General features: G+C 32.0%; 1 protein-coding gene across 1 annotated transcript in view; it reads right to left on the reverse strand.

The window, feature by feature from the left end:
• Positions 1–22200, reverse strand: part of LOC139516285 (zonadhesin-like) — a 119336-nt gene that overhangs the window by 89636 nt on the left and 7500 nt on the right. Inside the window, exons 7-27 of the mRNA XM_071306290.1 lie at positions 22070–22186; positions 21221–21337; positions 20270–20386; positions 19603–19719; positions 18800–18936; positions 18225–18357; positions 17461–17577; positions 16794–16910; positions 15963–16099; positions 15441–15573; positions 14279–14398; positions 13923–14059; positions 12390–12522; positions 11021–11137; positions 9364–9810; positions 8304–8411; positions 7021–7262; positions 4743–5038; positions 3678–3973; positions 2977–3179; positions 2359–2548 (exon numbers count right to left, since the gene is read on the reverse strand). Coding sequence (XP_071162391.1) covers positions 2359–2548; positions 2977–3179; positions 3678–3973; positions 4743–5038; positions 7021–7262; positions 8304–8411; positions 9364–9810; positions 11021–11137; positions 12390–12522; positions 13923–14059; positions 14279–14398; positions 15441–15573; positions 15963–16099; positions 16794–16910; positions 17461–17577; positions 18225–18357; positions 18800–18936; positions 19603–19719; positions 20270–20386; positions 21221–21337; positions 22070–22186 — 3531 coding nt within the window. The remainder of the gene's footprint in view (positions 1–2358; positions 2549–2976; positions 3180–3677; positions 3974–4742; positions 5039–7020; positions 7263–8303; positions 8412–9363; positions 9811–11020; positions 11138–12389; positions 12523–13922; positions 14060–14278; positions 14399–15440; positions 15574–15962; positions 16100–16793; positions 16911–17460; positions 17578–18224; positions 18358–18799; positions 18937–19602; positions 19720–20269; positions 20387–21220; positions 21338–22069; positions 22187–22200) is intronic.

The raw sequence follows: 22200 nt of genomic DNA on the forward strand, positions 1-22200 counted from the left end.
AAATCACAAGAATTGTCATTTTTATTTTTATCAAATAATTTACCTGATTAAGGGTGTCTTTTGCCATCTTGGATTGTAAAAAACGGAGAATCTGAGGTCCAGATTTTCTATCAAGGTAGCGAAATTTGATTCAGGAATGCAGATATATATAATGTGAATTTTCATTTAAAAGAACCAATTTATAAGAATATAACTCTTAAATATTTTATTTTTTTTAAATGATTTTAAATTGGCATTTTAAGGGGAAGTAACTCTAAAACAGTGCATTTTCTGAATGAATCTACATGGAATTTTGTATTTTAGCCGTAAAAAACGTACGGTGATCCAATCTTTTCTTTTTATATTCTCAAAGCATTGTCTGAAAACTTTCTTTTCCTAATTTCTATCATTTTGTTTAGTTTCTTATCACAAAATGGTGTTTTTTCCTGTATAATCCATACAAAATATGTCATTTTGTCATAACCTGTAGCTTGAGAAAATGCGCGGTGATCTACATTTTATTTTTTATTATATTTTTGACCTTATATTGAAAGATCCTACGTTTTTGGCAAAGTATTAACAAATTCTATCATTTTTATTTTAGACTCCCATACCACCTTAAGGAGATATAAATATCAGTTACTGTAGAATCATTTATGTTCGTGGGTACTAATTTTCGTGGATTAAGGTAAACTTGCATGTTCGTTGATATTTAATTTCGTGGTTTTTCCAATTTCTGCATACAACCCTATATAAAATATGACATTGGTTGAACATTTAATTTCGTGGTTCACTTTTACCCACGAAATCCACGAAAATTGGTATCCAACGAATACTAATGAATCCACAGTATTGTCGTTGTGTCTGTTTGGAGATAAAACAAGAGTTAACCCACCATTTTCTTTGAAAAATGCCTACACAAGTCAGTAAAATAAGGTATGTCTTTCATTCGTATCGTTATTAGATGATGTTTGATTTCTTCAGTTGTTTTGAACTTCAAAAATCAGAAAAAGAACCAAAATTGGCAGTGCATCAAAAGATTGTGTTTCGACAAAAATGTATATTTCAGTGATTGATATATGTAACAACGTATTAGATTTTAGCGAGAGAAATTTATGTATTACTGAAAAATTATTACACCAGGGTTTTCGATATCACAAACTAGTCAAAACATTTACTTAATTTTATCATCGGTATAAGGAAATAATTCGTAAATATAACTCAACATGCAGACATCTTATATGTTCAGGTATTTCACATTCAATCTGTTATGGTAATATTCTTTACAAAGCACAAAAATGTCAGTATTCACATCAAAAGCTTAAAAAACCTTTAAACAAACTTATTAAGAAGGGATATAGTTACGATACTGTTGTCAGGTCATTAAAGATGGCATATTTTGACATTAATATTGATTCACTAATAGGGTCTTTGCATCGGAACTAAACACATTTATTTAAAAAAAACCAGTTGTTGGCATGACACGGGTTATGTTCTTCTCATATATTTTATGATAGTATGATACTAAACCCCTAAGGGTAGGGATTGTGCCTGATATTCATATGATGAAGACATTATCTTTCAATCAGTTTGATTGAGGTCTGGAGCTGGCATGTCAGTTAACTGCTAGTAGTCTGTTGTTATTTATGTATTATTGTCATTTTATTTATTTTCTTTTTTTACATCTTCTGACATCGGACTCGGACTTCTCTTGAACTGAATTTTAATGTACGTATTGTTATGCGTTTACTTTTCTACATTGGCTAGAGGTATAGGGGGAGGGTTGAGATCTCATAAACATGTTTAACCCCGCCGCAGTTTTGCGCCTGTCCCAAGTCAGGAGCCTCTGGCCTTTGTTAGTCTTGTATGATTTTTAATTTTAGTTTCTTGTGTATAATTCGGAGTTTAGTATGACGTCCATTATCACTGTACTAGTATACATATTTTCTAAGGGGCTAGCTGAAGGACGCCTACGGGTGCGGGAGTTTCTCGCTACATTGAAGACCCATTGATGGCCTTCGGCTGTTGTCTACTTTATGGTCGGGTTGTTGTCGCTTTGACACATTCCCCATTTCCTTTCTCAATTTTATTTGTTAGCTTATCCATTTAAACTTACTTTACACTATCTTTAATCTTGATTAAAACGAAGGTTAGCCACATAATAATACACGTATTTATACTTGTGGAATAATTTTTCGTGAATTTTGCCTCCCAAGTACTATTTTATCAATAATTAATTCTAATTATGACGTCAATTTTTTTTAATTGAGATGCAGTATTTTGTGACAACTTGTATGCTTTTATTATGCTATGTTATTAAGGATAATTTTCCAAACCCGTGTTTTAAAACGTTTTTTAAGACTTATAAAATAGCAATACCTTTGCAATTTTTGATTCCATCTCCTTTGAAACCTTCTTCGCAAGCACAATCATAAACGCCATTGAGTAGTTTACATTGTGCATTCCTGTGACATCTTTGCCGTCTAATGATTTGCATTTTTGCGTAACCCTTTTTAGCCACGCATTTGGACACCGTCCGACAATCTCTAGATGTAATTTCTGTATTAATCTGATTGCAAAAAGACAAAATTGTTATTTACATGCATTTTCAACTTTAAAACGAAACTGAATATGAGTGTATCTTTTCAGTTTTTTAATTCTCTAGTCTTATGTTTTACGCGATAGATTATAATTACGAAATTAGGCTGTAAAAATGATGGCCTTCCATACCGAAATGAATGTAACAAGTCTTTCAATTGAAATAATAATAAAGTTAAAAATATTATGTTTTATAAAAATATATCATTTAAAATGTTGAAAATTCAAAACCATTAAGACATGAACTGTTCAAGCCTATTTAGCACGCTATTTAGGTTCGTAAATGCTTCTTGGTTTGACCCTTCAACTGATTCAGTGACAGTTATCAGTCTGATGAGTATATATTCCCACAAATTATTAGCTTTATATATTTTATGCGTTATAAATTGATCAACTTACTGGATAGTAGTCACCGGTAGGTAACCTACAACCACACTGAGCTCTTGGTATACATGTGTTGTCACTGAGTACAAATCCCTTTTTACACTGACATCCTTCTGATGGTGGTAGTTTGCATGTTTTGGGGGCATCTAAATCTACGCATGTGGCTGGGCATCCACTTACAGAGCTACTGTATTCCATATTGTCTTCACATGTAAAAGCTATTTAAAACAAATAAAGGTAGTCGCATATTCAGACATAATATCATGCATGCCGGATTATTATGTATTAAAAAATAAAATGACTGTATAGGTTTATTTTACACAAATTTAAAAATTGAACGTTAATGATGTTTTAGTGTACAAGCATTGTTAAGCTTCTAGTTTTTCTGAAATCATAAGAATCATTAAGATGGGGTACAAAACATCTTGATTAAAATTAATTTGGCTCGTTCAGTTTTCATTAATTTTGACCCTTTTTTTTCAAAAATTCCAAACAAAACAGAAACCACACACTTTATCGGAGAAATTTAATTGGATATACACCAGTGTGACACTTATTTTTATCATTGAGAAGCTTAATCTGTCCTCAGAATAGAAAGTAATTAAAACGTTCAGCGGATTTGAAGAGAGTTCTGTACCACCTTTCACAGTTAGCTCTGAAAGCATTTTTTTCTTTTAAGTATACACTTGATTAAAAATTTTGAATGGCATACTCACGACAAAACTGTTTTGTTCTCCATGATATATCAAAACCCATGTTTTCACATCTTTCTTCAAGGCCTTCGGCAGCTTCACAAACAACTGTATTTAATATGTCTGGTTGGTCACTATATGCACAATAGTCATATATGCAACTGTCATAAATATCCTGAACTAATGCCATGTCTTCTTGTGAGCAATCTCTAAACGGGCTCCTAGAGTTAGCTGGGTTTAACCGCCCACATACGGTGTTTCTTGTCGCTTTGTTTCTCAGTGTTGGCGTACAAGGATCCGGTGGGGCTGACACACCACACCTAAATTGAAAAACAAAGGTCGGCATAGACACAAACTTATAACAGTTTTTATAATTTATAAAAAAAAGAAATCAATGAAGAAATATCTATACAAAAAGAAGTTAAATAACAAAGGTACCAAACTTAAAAAAAAATCCATTATCCAACAGAAGAATCAAAGGTCATGCCAATTAAACGAATGGAAAAAATCAAAGTTCAAACTCATTAAACACATTGAAAACAACTGTCATATCCCTGACTTGGAACAGGCATTTCCTTATGTAGAAAATTTTGAAGAATTCCTGGTTTTATAGCTAGTTAAATCCATTACTTGCATAGAAAATAGCATTCTATACACCACATTCTATCAATATATTCAATATTCATGTAATACACAATGGTATATTCGTCAATGACCAAATAATATGGCAAACAATAGACAAGAGAAAACAACATAGAGAAAAAACGAAGAAAAATCATTTGATGAAGCAAAATGTTTTGAAATCTCGTCTCATCTAGTCTACATGTATTCTTCTGTCATTGGGAAAACATATTCTACTACCAATTAAGCATTTATAAAGATTATATATATATGTATGGAAAACGTTTGTTCGGACATTATTTATCATGGCCGACAACGGTGTTAGCTTTATATTCCTTTGTAGATATTCATTATTGTTTCGTGCTATTGTGTTAAGTTCTGATTTTTTTATGTTTTTCTTAGATTGCTACATGTAGTGACTTTACCCCATATCTCCTTTATGTATGATTATACGACTTGAATGCTTACTTTTCGTCCTTGTCCTCTCTAATCAGGTAACTTTCACCAATAAGCGTAAACTTGTCCCGTTTTGTGCGCACATCCAAACCATCTTTTGTCCTAAAATCATCTTTAATACCATTACAATTCCCACACAAGCCAATTAAATTCTGGCTTAAATGACTTGGTACCGATATGGTTGCTGCACTTCTCCCGTCCCATGTAATAATGACGTTGCATGTAGTTTTCAGTCTTACATAACGTCCTGAGTTTATAATACTGAAATATCCAGTTTTATATGGTAGATATCTTTTAACTCCATCCACCTACAAATCATAAAAACAACGTAAAAATTGAATAATATTTGCATTTGATTATAGAACTATGTTACTTATTGAAGGAATGATAACGGCTGTTTGTGTGGTTTTGTTCTAGGTCATGCCTGTTTTGACGCATTGTTAACCATAAAACAACATATGAATTAGTGATATAACAAAAATATATATTCATTCTTGTTGAGGTTTCCATTTTTACAAAGTAAATAAACTCATTATATATTCCAGGAATAAATTGTGTGGGATATATACGCCAGACGCGCGTTTCGTCTACAAAAGACTCATCAGTGATGCTCGAATCCAAAAAAGTTAAAAGGCCACATAAAGTACGAAATTGAAGAGCATTGAGGACCAAAATTCCTAAACGTTTTGCCAAATACAACTAAGGTTATCTATTCCTGAGGTAGAAAGGCCTTAGTATTTCAAACATTCAAAAGTTTTGTAAACAGTTAGTTTATAACTATGACTATATCAATGATAATTCAAAAACAATTGAAGTTACTTTTGTTACCTTTAATGGTCAATTATACTAAAATTGCCCCAACTTATTTCATCGATCTCTTACGTCTATTCATATTTTAATCTTTACATCTAACATTATAACACTTTCAGTAGCTGACTGATTATAATAATTTTGAGACAAACGGGATGAATTTAGCGTTTCAAATGTGAACTTTTATTTCTATATAGCAATAAACTCATCATAGATACCAGGATCAAAATTTTATATTTACGCCAGACGCGCGTTTCGTCTAAAAAAGACTCATCAGTGACGTTCGAATGTTTAAAATGCAAAATAGAGTACAAAGTTGAAGAGCATTGAGGACCAAACATTCCTAAAAGTTTTGCCAAATACAGCTAAGGTAATCTATTCCAGAGGTAGAAAAGCCTAAAAAAGCAACATACCGATAACGCAAATCTCAGAGTATATACCGATTTTCAATAGCTAATGTTTACTATCATGCTTTACTTGATAAAGGGTAACTGACCACAGGGAGGCTTCTGGACAAAGGGTCTTTCAATGGTTAAGTTCTGATTATCATGTTGTCAGTTTTAATGGCGCAATTTTGAGAAAATGTCATATCATCGAGTGATATTTTTTTACCAATTTATATTTGCATAAAGAACAGAAGCATCTGGTTCCATCCCCTGTTTATAGTGGAGGTCATGTTTCTTAATCTATGTGTTTCTGGTTTTATTTGTTTGTTGTGGCTTGTTTTTGCCTTTGCATTGTCTGGTTACGTCCACTTATAGGTTTAAGTGTTCCCTTTGTATCTTATGCCTCTTTTTTACGCGTCTCTGTTTTGTAAAAGGTTTTGATTATGAACGTTTCCCAAGTGCCGCGAGTTCTAGGCAAGTTATGTTCGGTGTATCTAAGTTAATTAAAATAAGATGTGGAATGAAAAACACAACTATCAACCAAAAACCAGATAACATTAATGCACCTATCTGTAACTTAACTGTCTTCAACTATGATTAAAACCCGTACATCCTCCCAAAAAAAGACAATACGTACAAATATATGAGTACATGCAGTTATTGACAGCTAGTTCAACGGAAATACAACTAACAAAAATGCATGCAACAAGTCAAACAGCCCTATGTCTATCAAATTAGTATCGTTTTAGTCCAGCCTATTTGTGTCTTGTAAAAATGTATAAAAAGAGTTGAAAGATACCAAAGAGATTTTGATATGGCAAAACAACAGTTTATAAAACACAACATAGAAACCTAAAGACTTAACAACACAACCCTATCCAAAAACCAGTGGTAATCGTGCGGATGTGATATACAAGCAATGCAACCAATGCTTATAGTGATTTGTTAACTTGTTTGTCTTTTAGTTGTCTTTGGTAGGCTTTTTTCCCATTACGTTGTTAGTTGTACGTGGTCATTTATGTTTCCTTTTAAAGGAGTACGTATTTAACTCTTTTTCTATCTATTCTTTGATATATTGAGTTTTAAGATATTACCTTGACAACTCTATTCTTCAACAGGTCAATCTTTGTGTTTCTGACCACTACATGAACAGATCTTGTATATGAGACACGTTTGTTTCCTCTGTTTTCATTTCTGACTTGAACATTGAATCTGCATGTACTTTTTGGATTAACATATTGGGACAAAGTATATTTACATGTTCCCATGAAATGTAATATTTGTCCGTCGAAAGTCCTGTAATGTGGATCGCCGCTCGCTGAACATGTACAGCTTTCTGGTGATAGAGTATATACAGAACATATCAGTATTAAAAGAAACAACAAATTTTTAAATATCATACAGTTGCTGGAATCACGCTTTTTACAAATTTTCGTTAATAACTATATGACAATTAAACTAAAACTAGTCAATGTAACCATTAGCTAGCTATAAAACCAGGTTCAATCCACCATTTTCTACATCAGAAAATGCCTGTACCAAGTCAGGAATATGACAGTTGTTATCCATTCGTTTGATGTGTTTGAACTTTTGATTTTGTCATTTGATTTTGGACTTTCCTTTTTTAATTTTCCTCGGAGTTCAGTATTTTTGTGTTTTTACTTTTTACTACATGAACATGCACATTACCTACTAGATACTATTTTCCATTAATAATATATATAAATATGTATGGTATGCATTTCCATCTCCTTTAACAATATTTAATTATACTCTGATAACAATTAAAATTGTCTACCAAAATCAAGACATTTACCTTGATCTATGAATTTTAATATTTACACATTGTCAGTTGTCTCATTGGAACTTATATCCCATTTTCTGATTTCTTTTTGACATGTTTAACTTGCTTTCTTTCTCTCTTTTTAAAGCTCACTGTCTTCGGTTAAAGTCTTATATAATTTGAAATATTATGCATTAAATACACCATCGGTTCCCGTTAGTCCACTATGATGAAATTGTCATCCTCAGATGTGTACAAATCCAAATTTTTCGAATTCAAAATGTCTTCAGCTGATATACACTTACAGCCGATTGCATTGAGTGTGTAGGTATATCTAATAAATGTGGTTAACCGTGAAGTCATTATTAGGTAAAGTATACTATCCTCAATTTGAAAACATCTAGTCATACAGACAGGTAGATTGTTTATCTGTCGGACTAGTCTACTCTTAAAAGAGGGTGGTTTATCGTACCTAACAATGACTTCACTGTTCAGCTAGCAAGCAAGCGAACCACAGGTATTAGATATACCTACACACTCATTGCAATCGGCTGTAGCATGATGCCCTTTTTCATATAAGTAAACGTTACTTACTGGAGCAAACGTTAATGCCATCTCCTGTGTATCCTCTTTTACATCTACATCTTCCTTTCTTGCATTTACCATTTTTGTGACATTTTCCCTTACAACTACCTGGTTTGCCTGCAAAGACGAATAAAGCGCTTTTTGGCTTTGTTCATTGTTGAAGGCCGTACGGTGACCTATAGTTGTTAATGTCTGTGTCATTTTGGTCTCTTGTGGACAGTTGTCTCATTGGCAATCATACCACATCTTCGTTTTTTTATTTATTTATAATTACATCACGTCGTCCATCCAAAGCCATCATAGTAAGAAATTGGTGTTAACATTTAAAAATTAAACTGGAACGTCCCATCAATATCAAGAAGAGTATACATTATGTTTATTGTTGATGGCCGTACTTATCATCCACGACATTTGAATTCAAGGGAAATATGAAATATCACAGATTTTACGAACAAACTCTGCCTCGTTGCAGTCTCACCTATATAGTCCCGTAATAGGACTTAGTTTAATTGAAGATTATATCATAAAGGATAAGTGAAAATTATTAAATAGAGTGAATAGTTTTATTAAGCGATGTCGCGAACAATTTATTTCATAATATAGTAGCGAGTAAAATACAGTCAAAGAACTTTTCCGTTAATCTTTTCAGAATAATGTTTTATTCATAATAGACGTCCGAAGAAGATGACTTTCTTGTTGCAAAACTCAGGCAGAAGTGAAAATATTTTGCATTCTTAAATGATTTTAAAAGAGATGCTGAAATATGTTACAGCAATAAAACAATTCTTCTATTATTTTACAAAACGAAACACCGAAAAAAAACATGCTCCCTACAAACAAACGACATTCAAGTCTTTAAAACACTACAAAGAAAACTAAAGACCATACTTGTCAACAGTTACCCTTTATCAAGAAAATTCAGACTCTTTTATATCATATTACCTGAATTTGACAAATGTGTTTCTAAGCAGACAATTTATGAAAAAAACTAGCCAGGAACAAACGTGATCATATTTCCTTGAGAGAAAATATTTTTATGACAAATATTAAACAGAAATCAGATATTTACCTTTACATGGAAATGACCATATTCCAGTTGCTCCCCAGCCTGTAGATATTCCAATATTTCTTATTTTTAATGGATTAGAAGTATCTGTCCACTGCATGATTTTCTTTCCACGTCTGTTCTCTATTCTGATTTTCCCTTTATTCCATATAACCTTAAATGTTTGTAATTTATTTGAACGAAGCACTTTTCCTTTATATTCCGATAAGCTTCTGCCTTGCTTCTTGTCACGAACTACTGACTTTGAGTTACTCCAGCCACCTAGTACTAACTCATACAATGGATCCTTCTCATTATTGGAAGACATCAAGGCCAAATGTGCATCATTTTTAGCCCTCACTTTGAACTTGATAGTATATCTGTCAGGATTATCTACCCTGATGCCATAATCTGAGAGTAGTTTGTATTTATACTTGTTTGGCGTTCGGATTCTCTTGGCCGATCGACAACCTAGAAATATTAACGTACAACATTGCACGACAAAGTTAGTTCTATAAAAAAAAATAGCTAAAAATAAATGTTTACGCTAAGCAACACATGTTCAACTCCCATCCACTCTTGAACCCAAAATTAGCATGCTATTAGAATTTGCACATACATTTTCGATTGATACAAAGGAAATTATGCATAACAATACGGTCATTCAGATTTATTTAAATTTGATCGATAAATAATATCAAAATAAAATTGAGTGATACAATTTCTACGTTTATAGTTACAAATCAAAGGTCATTATATTAGAAAACAAACAGATAACGCCGTACACTTGAAATTGATTCAAAATCACAATCTTTGTATATTGCATGTTTTAAATGTTAAACGACAATATCCATTGTCTTAAGAATCTGTATCATGCAGTCTAATGTTTTCCTACAATACAATATCTTGTCCCTTATCTCAAAATTGTCTTCAAAAGGTCATAAAAGGTGATTACAAAGAGACTCTGTTGACCATGAAATGAATAAATAAATATCAATGAACAGTGAATGATTGCATTATAAAAGAAAACATCTGACTATTTTTGAAAAAGGTTGACAATGATAATGTACTAGTCTATTGAAATGTGTTACACAATTTTCCATAAATATTTTATAAAACTTTTTTGCATTCTTTCAGCATTCATATATACTGAAACTTTTTTAACCTACAGCATGTATACTAACAAAATACTGTAATTAAAAATGAAAACACGTTTAAAATGACATGGGTCTGAAGAGCTTTTCTACATTTACCTTTTTAGGAACGTTCAAAGCCGAATATATGAAAGCAAACGATGTATGAGACCTAAACAGAGATCTTTATAACTAAAAAAGGACATAACAAAAAGGCCATATCCATCTAAGGTCAACTTTGCCTGAAGAAAATCTCTGAAGATTGTTTTATTTGTACTGACATTGATTTTGTGTATGTTGTCATAAATAGAAATATCAAATTGTATGTATCTCAATACAGTAATAAACCACGATCTACGGTTCTTCATACTGTAGATAATTATAGTTTAAGAGTGAGTGCACAATATCCTTGTTTTCTCAAACTTTTTATAACCCCTTTACACTTAATTACTTAAATGTGTATTGAGTGATACTCAAGTGTTGAAAACATGATTTATTTATTAGTTGTAATTTGCCTTGTGTACAAAATAATAAAAATTAATACTCACGTTTGACTTTTTTACAAGATTTAACTCCGTCGCCTTGGTATTTAGCTTTACAAACGCATTTTCCTTTTCTACACTTCGCTTTCTTATGGCATTTGTTCCTGCACTTGGATGTCTGAGCTGCAATGATATATAATTATTTAAATAATCAACAACTGTATTTACTGATATTATCATGCATTGGACCTATATGCCTTACGGAATAAACCTATTTATTGATCTTGCTATTAAAACGTACAAAATACGAACTATACTGATTGGTTGCTTCAAACAAGATCTCAATGTAGCACATACATGTAATGACATAAATTTAACTATCTATGACTATATCCTTTTCGTCTAGTCCTTATTTATCTCCTTAAAAACTACTAAACCCATATGTTGAAAAAATAAGAAAATCAATAATACTTTGTATTTAAGTGGAACTCATCTATACAATATTAACGAAAGAAGTGCCATTGGTAAATATGATCGGAATGGTTTATAATTTATATCAACATTTACATATACTTGGGTAAGCTACAATTCTGCTCTAATGCGTAAATGGAAAAATATTGTAATTCTAATATGACGTCTTTATTACGCTTTCTAAACAAAGCCGAGTTGTTATCAACACACAACATAAGTTTAAACATATTTATTTATAGTGGATTGGGAAACAAGTTTTGCAACTTATATTAATCCCTTTTCACTTTGCCGGTGTGAGTGCTGCCTTGTAGCGGCATTAGCCTACTCTTTTTCGAAAGGGCGTCTTTAACGTGCAAGAGATATGGCTCTTTCTTAACACGGGCCAGCCATTTATCGTCCCCTTCCTACGGACTATTATCGTTTCCTCAAGACCATACTCGCAGATGGTGTCAAGGGAGAGCCGAAAATTGAGTTCCTGAAATTTTCATCCCAAACGGTACATATGTTTGACACATGCGCACATACATAGAATCGACATAATTCCTTCATGTTATTATCTATGCTCAAGTGAACATGGGTAGGACTTACATATGACAATATTCTACAACTCGCTAATGCTCAGTGTAAAATATCGACAAATATAATGTCTATCCATATTAAAATAAGCATAGAGCATGAGATGAAGGAATTATTTCTGAAATGAAATGTTTGCTTAAAGAATCATTCGAATTGTTTGTTATATTCTTTTTATCACAGAGCCGTTATTACTGGCCATCTAATTTACAAATTTCTAAACCATTTTTTAAACGACTGATGTATTTAGTTATTATTTTTGAATTAACAGATATATTAAATGAACTGGGAACATCGCATTCGCTACTCTCAACTTTGAAATTAAATAAAAAATATTATTGAGTAATAGGTGGGTTAGATGGAGGGGAAATATATACAAATGTCCCGGTACCTGTATAAATAGAGATCCTCCATGTACCACCACATATCTGCTGTTTATTTCCTGAGCATGGAGTTTTGCAATCACTTTCTTTTCTTCTTTTGTTCTTTCGTAAAGCATCACCACAAAAGCATTCGACCCCATACTATAAAAGTAATATAAGTTGTATCGAAAGACACACCTTTTGAATTCCATACGCTAATTAGATAAAAGGCAGTGCGAAAAAATCGTAAAATAACTAAAATACCAAACTCCAAAGAAAATTAGAAACGCAAATTCCTTTATCAAATGGTAAAATTAAAAGCTCATACACATCAAACGAATGGAAACATCTGTCATATTCTTGACTTGGTACAGGCATTCTTATGTCGAAAATACTAGTTTAACCTGGTATTATATATACCTTAACCTCTCACTTGTATGACAGTCGATCAGAATTTCATTATATGTGCATACGAACGAGATATAAAGTAAATAAGCATGCTGTGCATCTTATGATTAAATATGAATATTTAAATTTGAAGGCATGTTCATTGCGACTCCGAAATCGTTGTGATGTGGATCCTATTTATATGTAACGCTCAATCGGCTTAACCAGTTATTAAAGGAACCAGGATTATAATTTAGTACGCAAGACACGCGTTTCGTCTACATAAGACTCAACAGTGACGCTCATATCAAAATAGTTATTAAGCTTAAGATTGATAATAGCCCTGGCCCTAGTCCAATAGTTTTGACGTCTTGAAAGGCTATCATATTATTTTTGCTTTGTCATAACGTCAAAGTATTTTTTCTGTTTTACTTCGAAAGATAATTTACTGCTTCATGAAAACGTTTAGCTGATTTCTCCCCAAACATCACTTAAGGAGAATTCAAAAAAAATTTTGCACTAAACTCGGTAAAATAAGACGGACCCGAATCTCCGGATAATATAAATGAATGTTACGGAAAGTCGGGTCTTTCAAATTTACCAAGTTTTCATGCAAACACATATGTTATCCTCTTCTAAAATGATAACAACCTAACGTTTAAAAAAAAATCAGAAGATGATCGTTCGCCTTGGATGGAAATGTAACGTATTTTATCATTACTTTGAGAAATTATTGGAGATATTTTGCGCAAACAAACAAAGAAAAGGTAAGAATTTGTATATATCCAAAAATTTATAGTCGTCAATGAAACTTTTATTGTTAAATTGCGTCTCAAAGTTGAGAGAGAAATTCCCTCTGATAGTCCCACCAAAAACTGCCTCAGTGTTATACAGTCGCAGTAAGGCTTCAAAGCAAAATAACAAAATAGTGTTCCAGGCGTCATAATTTCTTGGACTACTCTGGGATATAATTTTTAAAGATTACCATATTTATGAAAACGAAAGGTTGTCTTAAATTTTAAAAAAATAAAGAAGTTTACGACTCAAAAATATAAAACAACGAAAAAGATCTTGTTTCTGTGTAAGTTGATATATATCTATGAAGTACAATTAAACAACTAAGTATCGTATTTCACATATTCATGAACATAAGCCTCTAACTTTCATTGACTTACCTCAACACCTGCGTACTTGAATCCTTTTTTACCACAAAATTGTCGGCATTTCTGAACTGTCATACTTTTGTCTTTCAGTACATCTTTCGGTAATAATCTTTTGCGTTGATCCTGATAGCAACCAATATATGCTGATTCTTTAATAAAATATGGAAAAAAACTATAGATTGAATATTTTCAAAATATTATATACTAGATTACCTATTTCGTTTATGTGTAATCATCTAAAGATATTATTACATAAAAGAACGGTTCAACAATTGTTGATCAATTTGAAAAAAAAGTTTTCTTTATACTCCAATTGAACAATTTTATTACGTGCAATTTGCTACGTTTACAAAATAAAAAAAACTTACGTTTTACTTTTTTACAGGATTTAACTCCGTCGCCTTGGTATTTCGCTTTACAAACACATTTTCCTTTTCTACACTTCGCTTTCTTATGACATTTGTTCCTGCACTTGGATGTTTTGCCTACTATAAAATATAAATTTTCAAATTATTCGCAACTGTATTAGTTGGTATTATTATTACATGCAGATATTTTAAGACTATGTAGATTAAAATGCAACCAATAGACTTTTATATTTATTTATTGATCTGTAAAAATTAATGAACATTAACCATGTTGATAGGCGCTTCACACAAAATCACAATTTAGCATATACCAGTAGTAAAATAAACAGTTATTGGGGGAGAATCAGTTAATATAAAATATATGTTTGTTTTCGGAAATTGTATGAGCTTTAGAAACAGGTCGAGCTTTTCTCTTCTTTCGTAGCGAGTACAAATAAATTCTATATTTTCCGACAATGTACATATATTGTGTTTATCCTGCAATTACTCCCAGCACTTGAAAATTTAGTTATTCAATAGAAATCGTTGTCTCTAATTGTTAAAACGCGGACCGCGAAGAGGACCCCAAAATGAACTGGTTAGGAAACAGAAATATTCATTTTACCGCTTGTTCAACATGGAAATGGAGTCACAAGAGACTTTATTTGTACATAATAATTATGGCAGGATGATTAAATATACTATTTGCCCAACCCATAGTCATCTCTTAGACAAACTACCGAACCTAAATGTTGACAAAATGATACTGCTTTGTACTTTTATTGAACTCAGCTATAGCCTTTACAAAGAGTGGAAAAATGTGGAACTTATGCATTATATTTACATGCCTGAGCAACATTTTCTGCTCTTATTGTAAAGGATATATATCCTAATTAGAATGTGAACTTAATATTATGTTTTAATAATTATACGATGTATTTATCTTATATTTGTTACCGTAGTGCCGTTTTTAATAGTAATTTAGTATCAAAATGTCGAACCTGTTTCAAAACTACTGATGAAGTTGTATTGGATAGTTATACTTCGATAAGCTTAAAAATAAAATGAACTTAGAATATTTTAAAAGCGTATCTAACGTGGCACACAGATAAAGATCATCATCTCATTATATCGTAGTATGTTGTGTAGAAAAAGGGGGAAATATATACAAACAACACGTTACCTGTATAAATAGAGATCCTCCATGTACCTCCACATATCTGTCGTTTATTTCCTGCACATGGCGTTTTGCAATCACTTTCCTTTCGTTTTCTGTCTTTTCGTAAAACATTCCCACAAAAGCATTCGAATCCATACTATAAAAACAATATAAGTTGTATTATAAGTATCTACTTTTCAGTAACATAGACCAATCCTATATAACGTAGTGCAAACTTTGTTACATAATACAAATACCTAAATCAAAGTAAAATTCATAACGGAAATTCAATTAATAAATAACAAAATCTCAAACACATAAAAACATCAAAACTTGTAACCAACATTTTTTGTAATACAACATATGTCCTAAATTAAATATAAAATGGAAAAAAATGGAGTCTAAAATCCTTATACATGTACAGTAAAGCAAAAAGGACCATGTTTTTATGGAAGGTGATATGAAGTACAATTGAACAACTACGTAAGAATTTACCGTTTTTTTCAAATATTTATAAACATAAGCCTCTAACTTTCATTGGCTTACCTCAACACCTGCGTACTTAAATCCTTTTTTACCACAAAACTGTTGGCATTTTTGAACTGTCATTCTTTTGTCTTTTAGTACTTTTTTGGATAATATTCTTTTGCTGTCATCTTGATAGCAACCAATATATGCTGATCCTTTGAAAAATTGAGGGGAAAAATATACATTCAATATTTTTGAAGATATTATATACTAAATTAACTATTTCGTTGATGTGTATTCATTTAAAGATATTATTACATACATGAACTGTTCAACAATTGTTGATCAATTTTTAAAACAAGTTTTCTTTATCGTCCGCGTACCAGCTTAAATTTCAAGGGAGAAGGTACAATAAGGGCAATTTTATAGCCTCCCCCCTTGTATAAAAAACAATATGAATAAAAAAGTATGAGAAAATAAAATAAAATACGTTCTTCGTAAATTATAAAACTTATCATTTCGGAGACTGTTTACAGTTATTTTTAACCATACAGCACGAGACATATAGCTGCATACATCCATCTCAATTGGTCTCTTGTGGATATTTGTCTCGTTTATATTTATACCGCATATTCTTATTTGAAAATGTTTGTAGATGTTGAGCATGGTTGGTGGTTTTTTGTTCGATTCCTTGCTTATGTGATACAGATAACGTTTACCGGAGTTTTGGATAATTTCTATAGTTGAACAAAATTTAATAACAATAACAGTCAAACGAAAAACATATATGGCTTGTGATTTGTCACATATTGTGTTAGTGATGTTGGTTGTATTTTTTTACGTTGTATTTTTTTGTTAAATTAACATTAACATTTAAGTATAAACTGTGTACAAAACAAAACTACATACGTTTGGCTTTTTTACAAGATCGAACTCCGTCACCTTGGTATTTGCCTTTACAGACGCATTTTCCTTTTATACATCTGGCTTTCTTATGACATTTACTCCTGCACTTGGAAGTCTGAACTGCAAAACGATATAAAGTATGATTGTAAATACTTTGCTGATATAGTTAGTATCTTATATATGTTGATCGTAAATTGTGACATTCTACTAAACATCGACTTTTGTCGATCAATAAGTCAGTCCCAATGATCACTGGAATATAGATAACATGTAAAGTAGGAACTGGAATACTATAAAAGTACATCCCTTTGTCTCTTGTAAAGGATATAACTCCGACGCCTTAATAATTGACTTAACAGAACGTATATAAATTTCCTATTTACAAAACTATGAATTTTTCGAAAAACTAAGGATTTTCTTACCCCAGGCATAGATTACCTTAGACGTATTTGGCAAAACTTTTCGGAATATTTGATTCCACAATGCTCTTCAACTTTGTACTTGTTTGACTTTATAACTTTATGATCTGAGCGGCACTTGTGCGTCTTGAGTAGACGAAACACGCGTCTGGCGTTATAAATTATTATCCTGGTACCGTTGATAACTATAAATGAATCATGTTATTGGGTAGATCTAACATTTATTGTAATCTTAATTATGATTAAATTACCTTTGACCTTTTTACAAGATCTAACTCCGTCGCCTTTGTATTTGCTTTTACAGACGCATTTCCCCTTTATACATCTGGCTTTCTTATGACATTTACTCCTGCACTTGGAAGTCTGAACTGCAAAACGGTATAAAGTATGATTGTTACTTCTTTTCTGATAAAATTTGTATCTTATTTATGTTTATCGTAAATTGTAACAGTCTACTCAACATCGACTTTTGTCGATCAATAAGTCCGTCCACATGATCACTGGAATATAGATGACATGTTAAGCAGGAACACCAATAATATAAAAGCACGTTCCTTTGTTTTTGTAGAGGAAATAACTCCGTCGCCTTGATTATTGACTTTACAGAACGTATATAAATATCCTGGTTACAAAACTTTGAATTTTTTGATAAACAAAGGATTTTCTTCCCCCAAGCCATATATTACCTTAGCCGTACTTGGCAAAACTTTTTTGGAATTTGCGGCGTCAATGCTCCTCAACTATGTACTTGTTTATAAAATGTTAAGATGTATTTATCGTATATGTGTTATAAAAGTGTCGTGTTTACTGGTAATTTAGTTTCAAAATGTCGAACCTGTTTTCAAAAGTACTGATGAAGTTGTATTAGGTAGTTATCCATCGATTAGCTTAACATTAAAATGAACTTAGAATATTTCAAAAGCGTATCTAGCGTGAATAAAATAAATATCATCATCTCATTATATTGTAATATGTGGGGTAGAAAAAGGAAAAATCTATACAAACAGCATGTTACCTGTATAAATAGAGATCCTCCATGTACCTCCACATATCTGTCGTTTATTTCCTGCGCATGGCGTTTTGCAATCACTTTCCTTTCGTTTTCTGTCTTTTCGTAAAACATTCCCGCAAAAGCATTCGAATCCATACTACAAAAGAAAAATAAGTTGTATTATAAGTGTCTCATTGTCAGTAAGATAGACCAATCCTATACAACTTAGTGCAAAAATGTGTTACCTAGTAAGGAAAATTCCAAACGGACATTTACTTATTAAATGGCAAAATCAAATGCTCGAACACATCAAAACATCAACACTGGTAAACAACTGATTTTTCTTACTCTTCACGGGTATTTCCTTATGATGAAATTGGTGGAGAAAATCTAGACATTTGTTGTAATACAACATATGTCTAAAATTAAAGAAAACATGGAATATAATTTACGAGTCTAGAATCCTTATAATTGAACAGCAAAGCAAAAAGGATCATGTTCTTATGGAAGGTGGCATGAAGTACAATTGAACAACTACGTAGGAATTTACCGTTTTTTAAATATTCATAAACATAAGCCTCTAACTTTCATTGGCTTACCTCAACACCTGCGTACTTGAATCCTTTCTTACCACAAAACTGTTGGCATTTTTGAACTGTCATTCGTTTGTCTTTTAATACTTTTTTGGATAATATTCTTTTGCTGTCATCTTGATAGCAACCAATATATATTGATCCTTTAAAACATTAGGGGGAAAAACTATATATTGAATATTTTCAAGATATCATATACTAATTACCTATTTCGATTATGTGTAATTATTTCAAGATGTTATAACATACATGAACGCTTCAACAATTGTTGATCAATTTTTAAAAAAAAGTTTTCCTTATCGTCCACGTACCACTTAAATTCCAAGGGAGAAGGTACAATAAGGGCAATTTTATCACCCCCTTTGTATTTAAAAATCAAAAAGTATGATCAATCAAATAAATAACGTTCTTCGTATATTTATAAGACATTTCGGAGACTATTTATAATTATTTCTAATCATATAGCACGAGACATATAGCTGCATACATCTATCTCAATTCGTCCCTTGTGAATATTTGTCTCGTTAATATTTATCCCCCATATTCTTATTTGAATATGTCTGTGCATGGTTTGAGCTTTTGTGTTCGATTCCGTGCTTATGTGATACAAATAATGGTTGCCGGAGTTTTAGAGCATTTCTAAAGTTGAACTAAATTGAATAACAGTAACAGCTAAAAGAAAAACATATAAGGCTTGCGATGTGTCATATATTGTGTTAGTAATGTTGGTTGTATTTTTTACGTTGTATTTGTTTTTAAATTTACATTGAAATTTAACTATAAACTGTGTACAGAATAAAACTACATACGTTTGACTTTTTTACAAGATCTAACTCCGTCACCTTGGTATTTGCCTTTACAGACACATTTTCCCTTTAAACATCTGGCTTTCTTATGACATTTACTCCTGCACTTGGACGTCTGAACTGCAAAACGGTATAATGTATGATTGTTACTACTTTGCTGATGTACTTAGTTTCTTATATATTTTTATCGTAAATTGTAACAGTCTTCTAAACATCGACTTTTGTCGATCAATAAGTCAGTCCCAATGGTCACTGGAATATAGATAACATGTAAAGTAGAAACTCGAATAATATAAAAGTACATCCCTTTGTTTTTGTAAAAGATATCACTCTGTCGCCTTGATGATTGACTTAACAGAACGCTAATAAATTTCCTGTTTACAAAACTTTGATTTTTTCGAAATACTAAGGATTTTCTAATCCCAGGCATAGATTACCTTAGCCGTATTTGGCAAAACCTTTTGGAATATTTGGTTCCACAATGCTCTTCAACTTTGTACTTGTTTAGCTTTATAACTGTTTTGATCTGAGAGGTACTTATGAGTCTTATGTAGATGAAGGGCGCGTCTTGCGTATTAAATTATAATACTGGTACCTTTGATAACTATTAATGAATGATGTTATTGGGTAGGTCTAACAGTTATTGAAATCTTAATTATGATTAAATTACCTTTGACTTTTTTACAAGATCTAACTCCATCACCTTTGTATTTGCCTTTACAGACGCATTTTCCTTTTCTACATCTGGCTTTCTTATGACATTTTCTCCTGCACATGGAAGTTTGAACTGAAAAACGGTATAAATAAAGGCAACAGTAGTATACCGCTGTTCAAAACTCATAAATCCATGGACAAAAAACAAAATCGGGGTAACAAACTAAAACCGAGGGAAACGCATTAAATATAAGAGGAGAACAACGACACAACACCGAAGTATGATTGTACCTAATTTTCTAATATAGTTAGTATCTTATCTATGGTTATCGTTAATTGTGACAGTCTACTCAACATCGACTTTTGTCGATCATTATGTCAGTCCCCATGATCACTGCAATATGGATAACATGTTAAGTAGGAACTCAAATGATATAAAAGTACATCCCTTTGTCTTTTGTAGAGTATATACCTCCGTCACCTTGATAATTGATTTATCATTTAGTGACCTTCTATCGCTGACTATGCGGTATGGCGTTTGCTCATTGTTGAAGGCCGTACTGTGACTTATAGTTATTAATTTCTGTGTCATTTTGGTCTCTTGTAGAGAGTTCTCTTAAGCAATCATACCACATCTTCATTTTTTATATTGACAGAACGCATATAAATATCCTGTTCACAAAGCTTTGAATTTTTCGAAAAACTTAAGATTTTCTTATCCCAGGCATAGATTACCTTCGCCGTATTTGTCACAACTTTTTTGAATTTTGGGTCCTCAATGCTCTTTAACTTTGTACATTTTTGGCTTTATAACTATTTTGATCTGAGCGTCACTGATAAGACTTATGTAGACGAAACGCGCGTCTAGCGTATTACATGATAGTCCTGGTACCTTTATTAACTATTATTGAATGATGTTATTTGGTAGATCTGACAGTTATTGCAATTTTAATTATAATTAAATTACCTTTGACTTTTTTACAAGATCTAACTCCGTCTCCTTTATATTTGCCTTTACAGACACATTTTCCCTTTATACATCTGGCTTTCTTATGACATTTTCTCCTACACTTGGGTGTCTGGACTGCAAAAAATGACAATTTATCGAAATCTAAGGTTAAATAGTTGTAATTGTATTTCTTATGATGATTAATTCTTAATTCATTTTTACCATACATTTCAACGATCTGCTCAAAATCTAGTTAATTTGTCGATGACAAAGTGAGTACTAAGGGAAGGTTGTATACAAAACATGTTACACATATAAAATACAAGTACGTACAGACCGTGGCCTCTTGTACAAGATCTTACTTTGTCCCACTGATATCATGTTTCACAGAAGCATAATCTATTTCTAATATCCTGCTTAACAGATGTCTATATCCTATTCATAAATTCTGATATTTTATGATTTTGATGTCTTCCCCAACATAACACAATTTTACAAATTACGAGGTACTCAAAATGTTGTAATTGCTTTGCTGACACTCAGAAACGTTTTTGTTTTATTATGACACTGAAGTTTAATGATCGGCTGGACAACTACTTTTGCTGCAGACTAGTCATTTATGTCGACAAGTTAGTAATAAGGTAAGACGCTAAATAACGCGGGAATATCTAGCCTTTCGGCAAGACAACTCAAAACCCTATTTAGAATATGATTGGAGTAGAATACACATCGAAACCTAAGGCTCGAAACACAAGAGTTGTAGACTATTGTGTCTGAAGATACACATCTAATACCACCAGCTACGTATACAGTCACTATAATGCTAGTAGGTAAAAGTTACTGAAATCTTAATTATGATTAAATTACCTTTGACCTTTTTACAGGATCTAACTCCGTCGCCTCGGTATTTGCCTTTACAAACGCATTTTCCCTTTATACATCTGGCTTTCTTATGACATTTTCTCCTGCATTTGGGAGTCTGGACTGTAAAATAGACA

This window comes from Mytilus edulis, chromosome 3 (assembly GCF_963676685.1).
Source record: "Mytilus edulis chromosome 3, xbMytEdul2.2, whole genome shotgun sequence".
Classification (NCBI taxonomy): domain Eukaryota; kingdom Metazoa; phylum Mollusca; class Bivalvia; order Mytilida; family Mytilidae; genus Mytilus; species Mytilus edulis.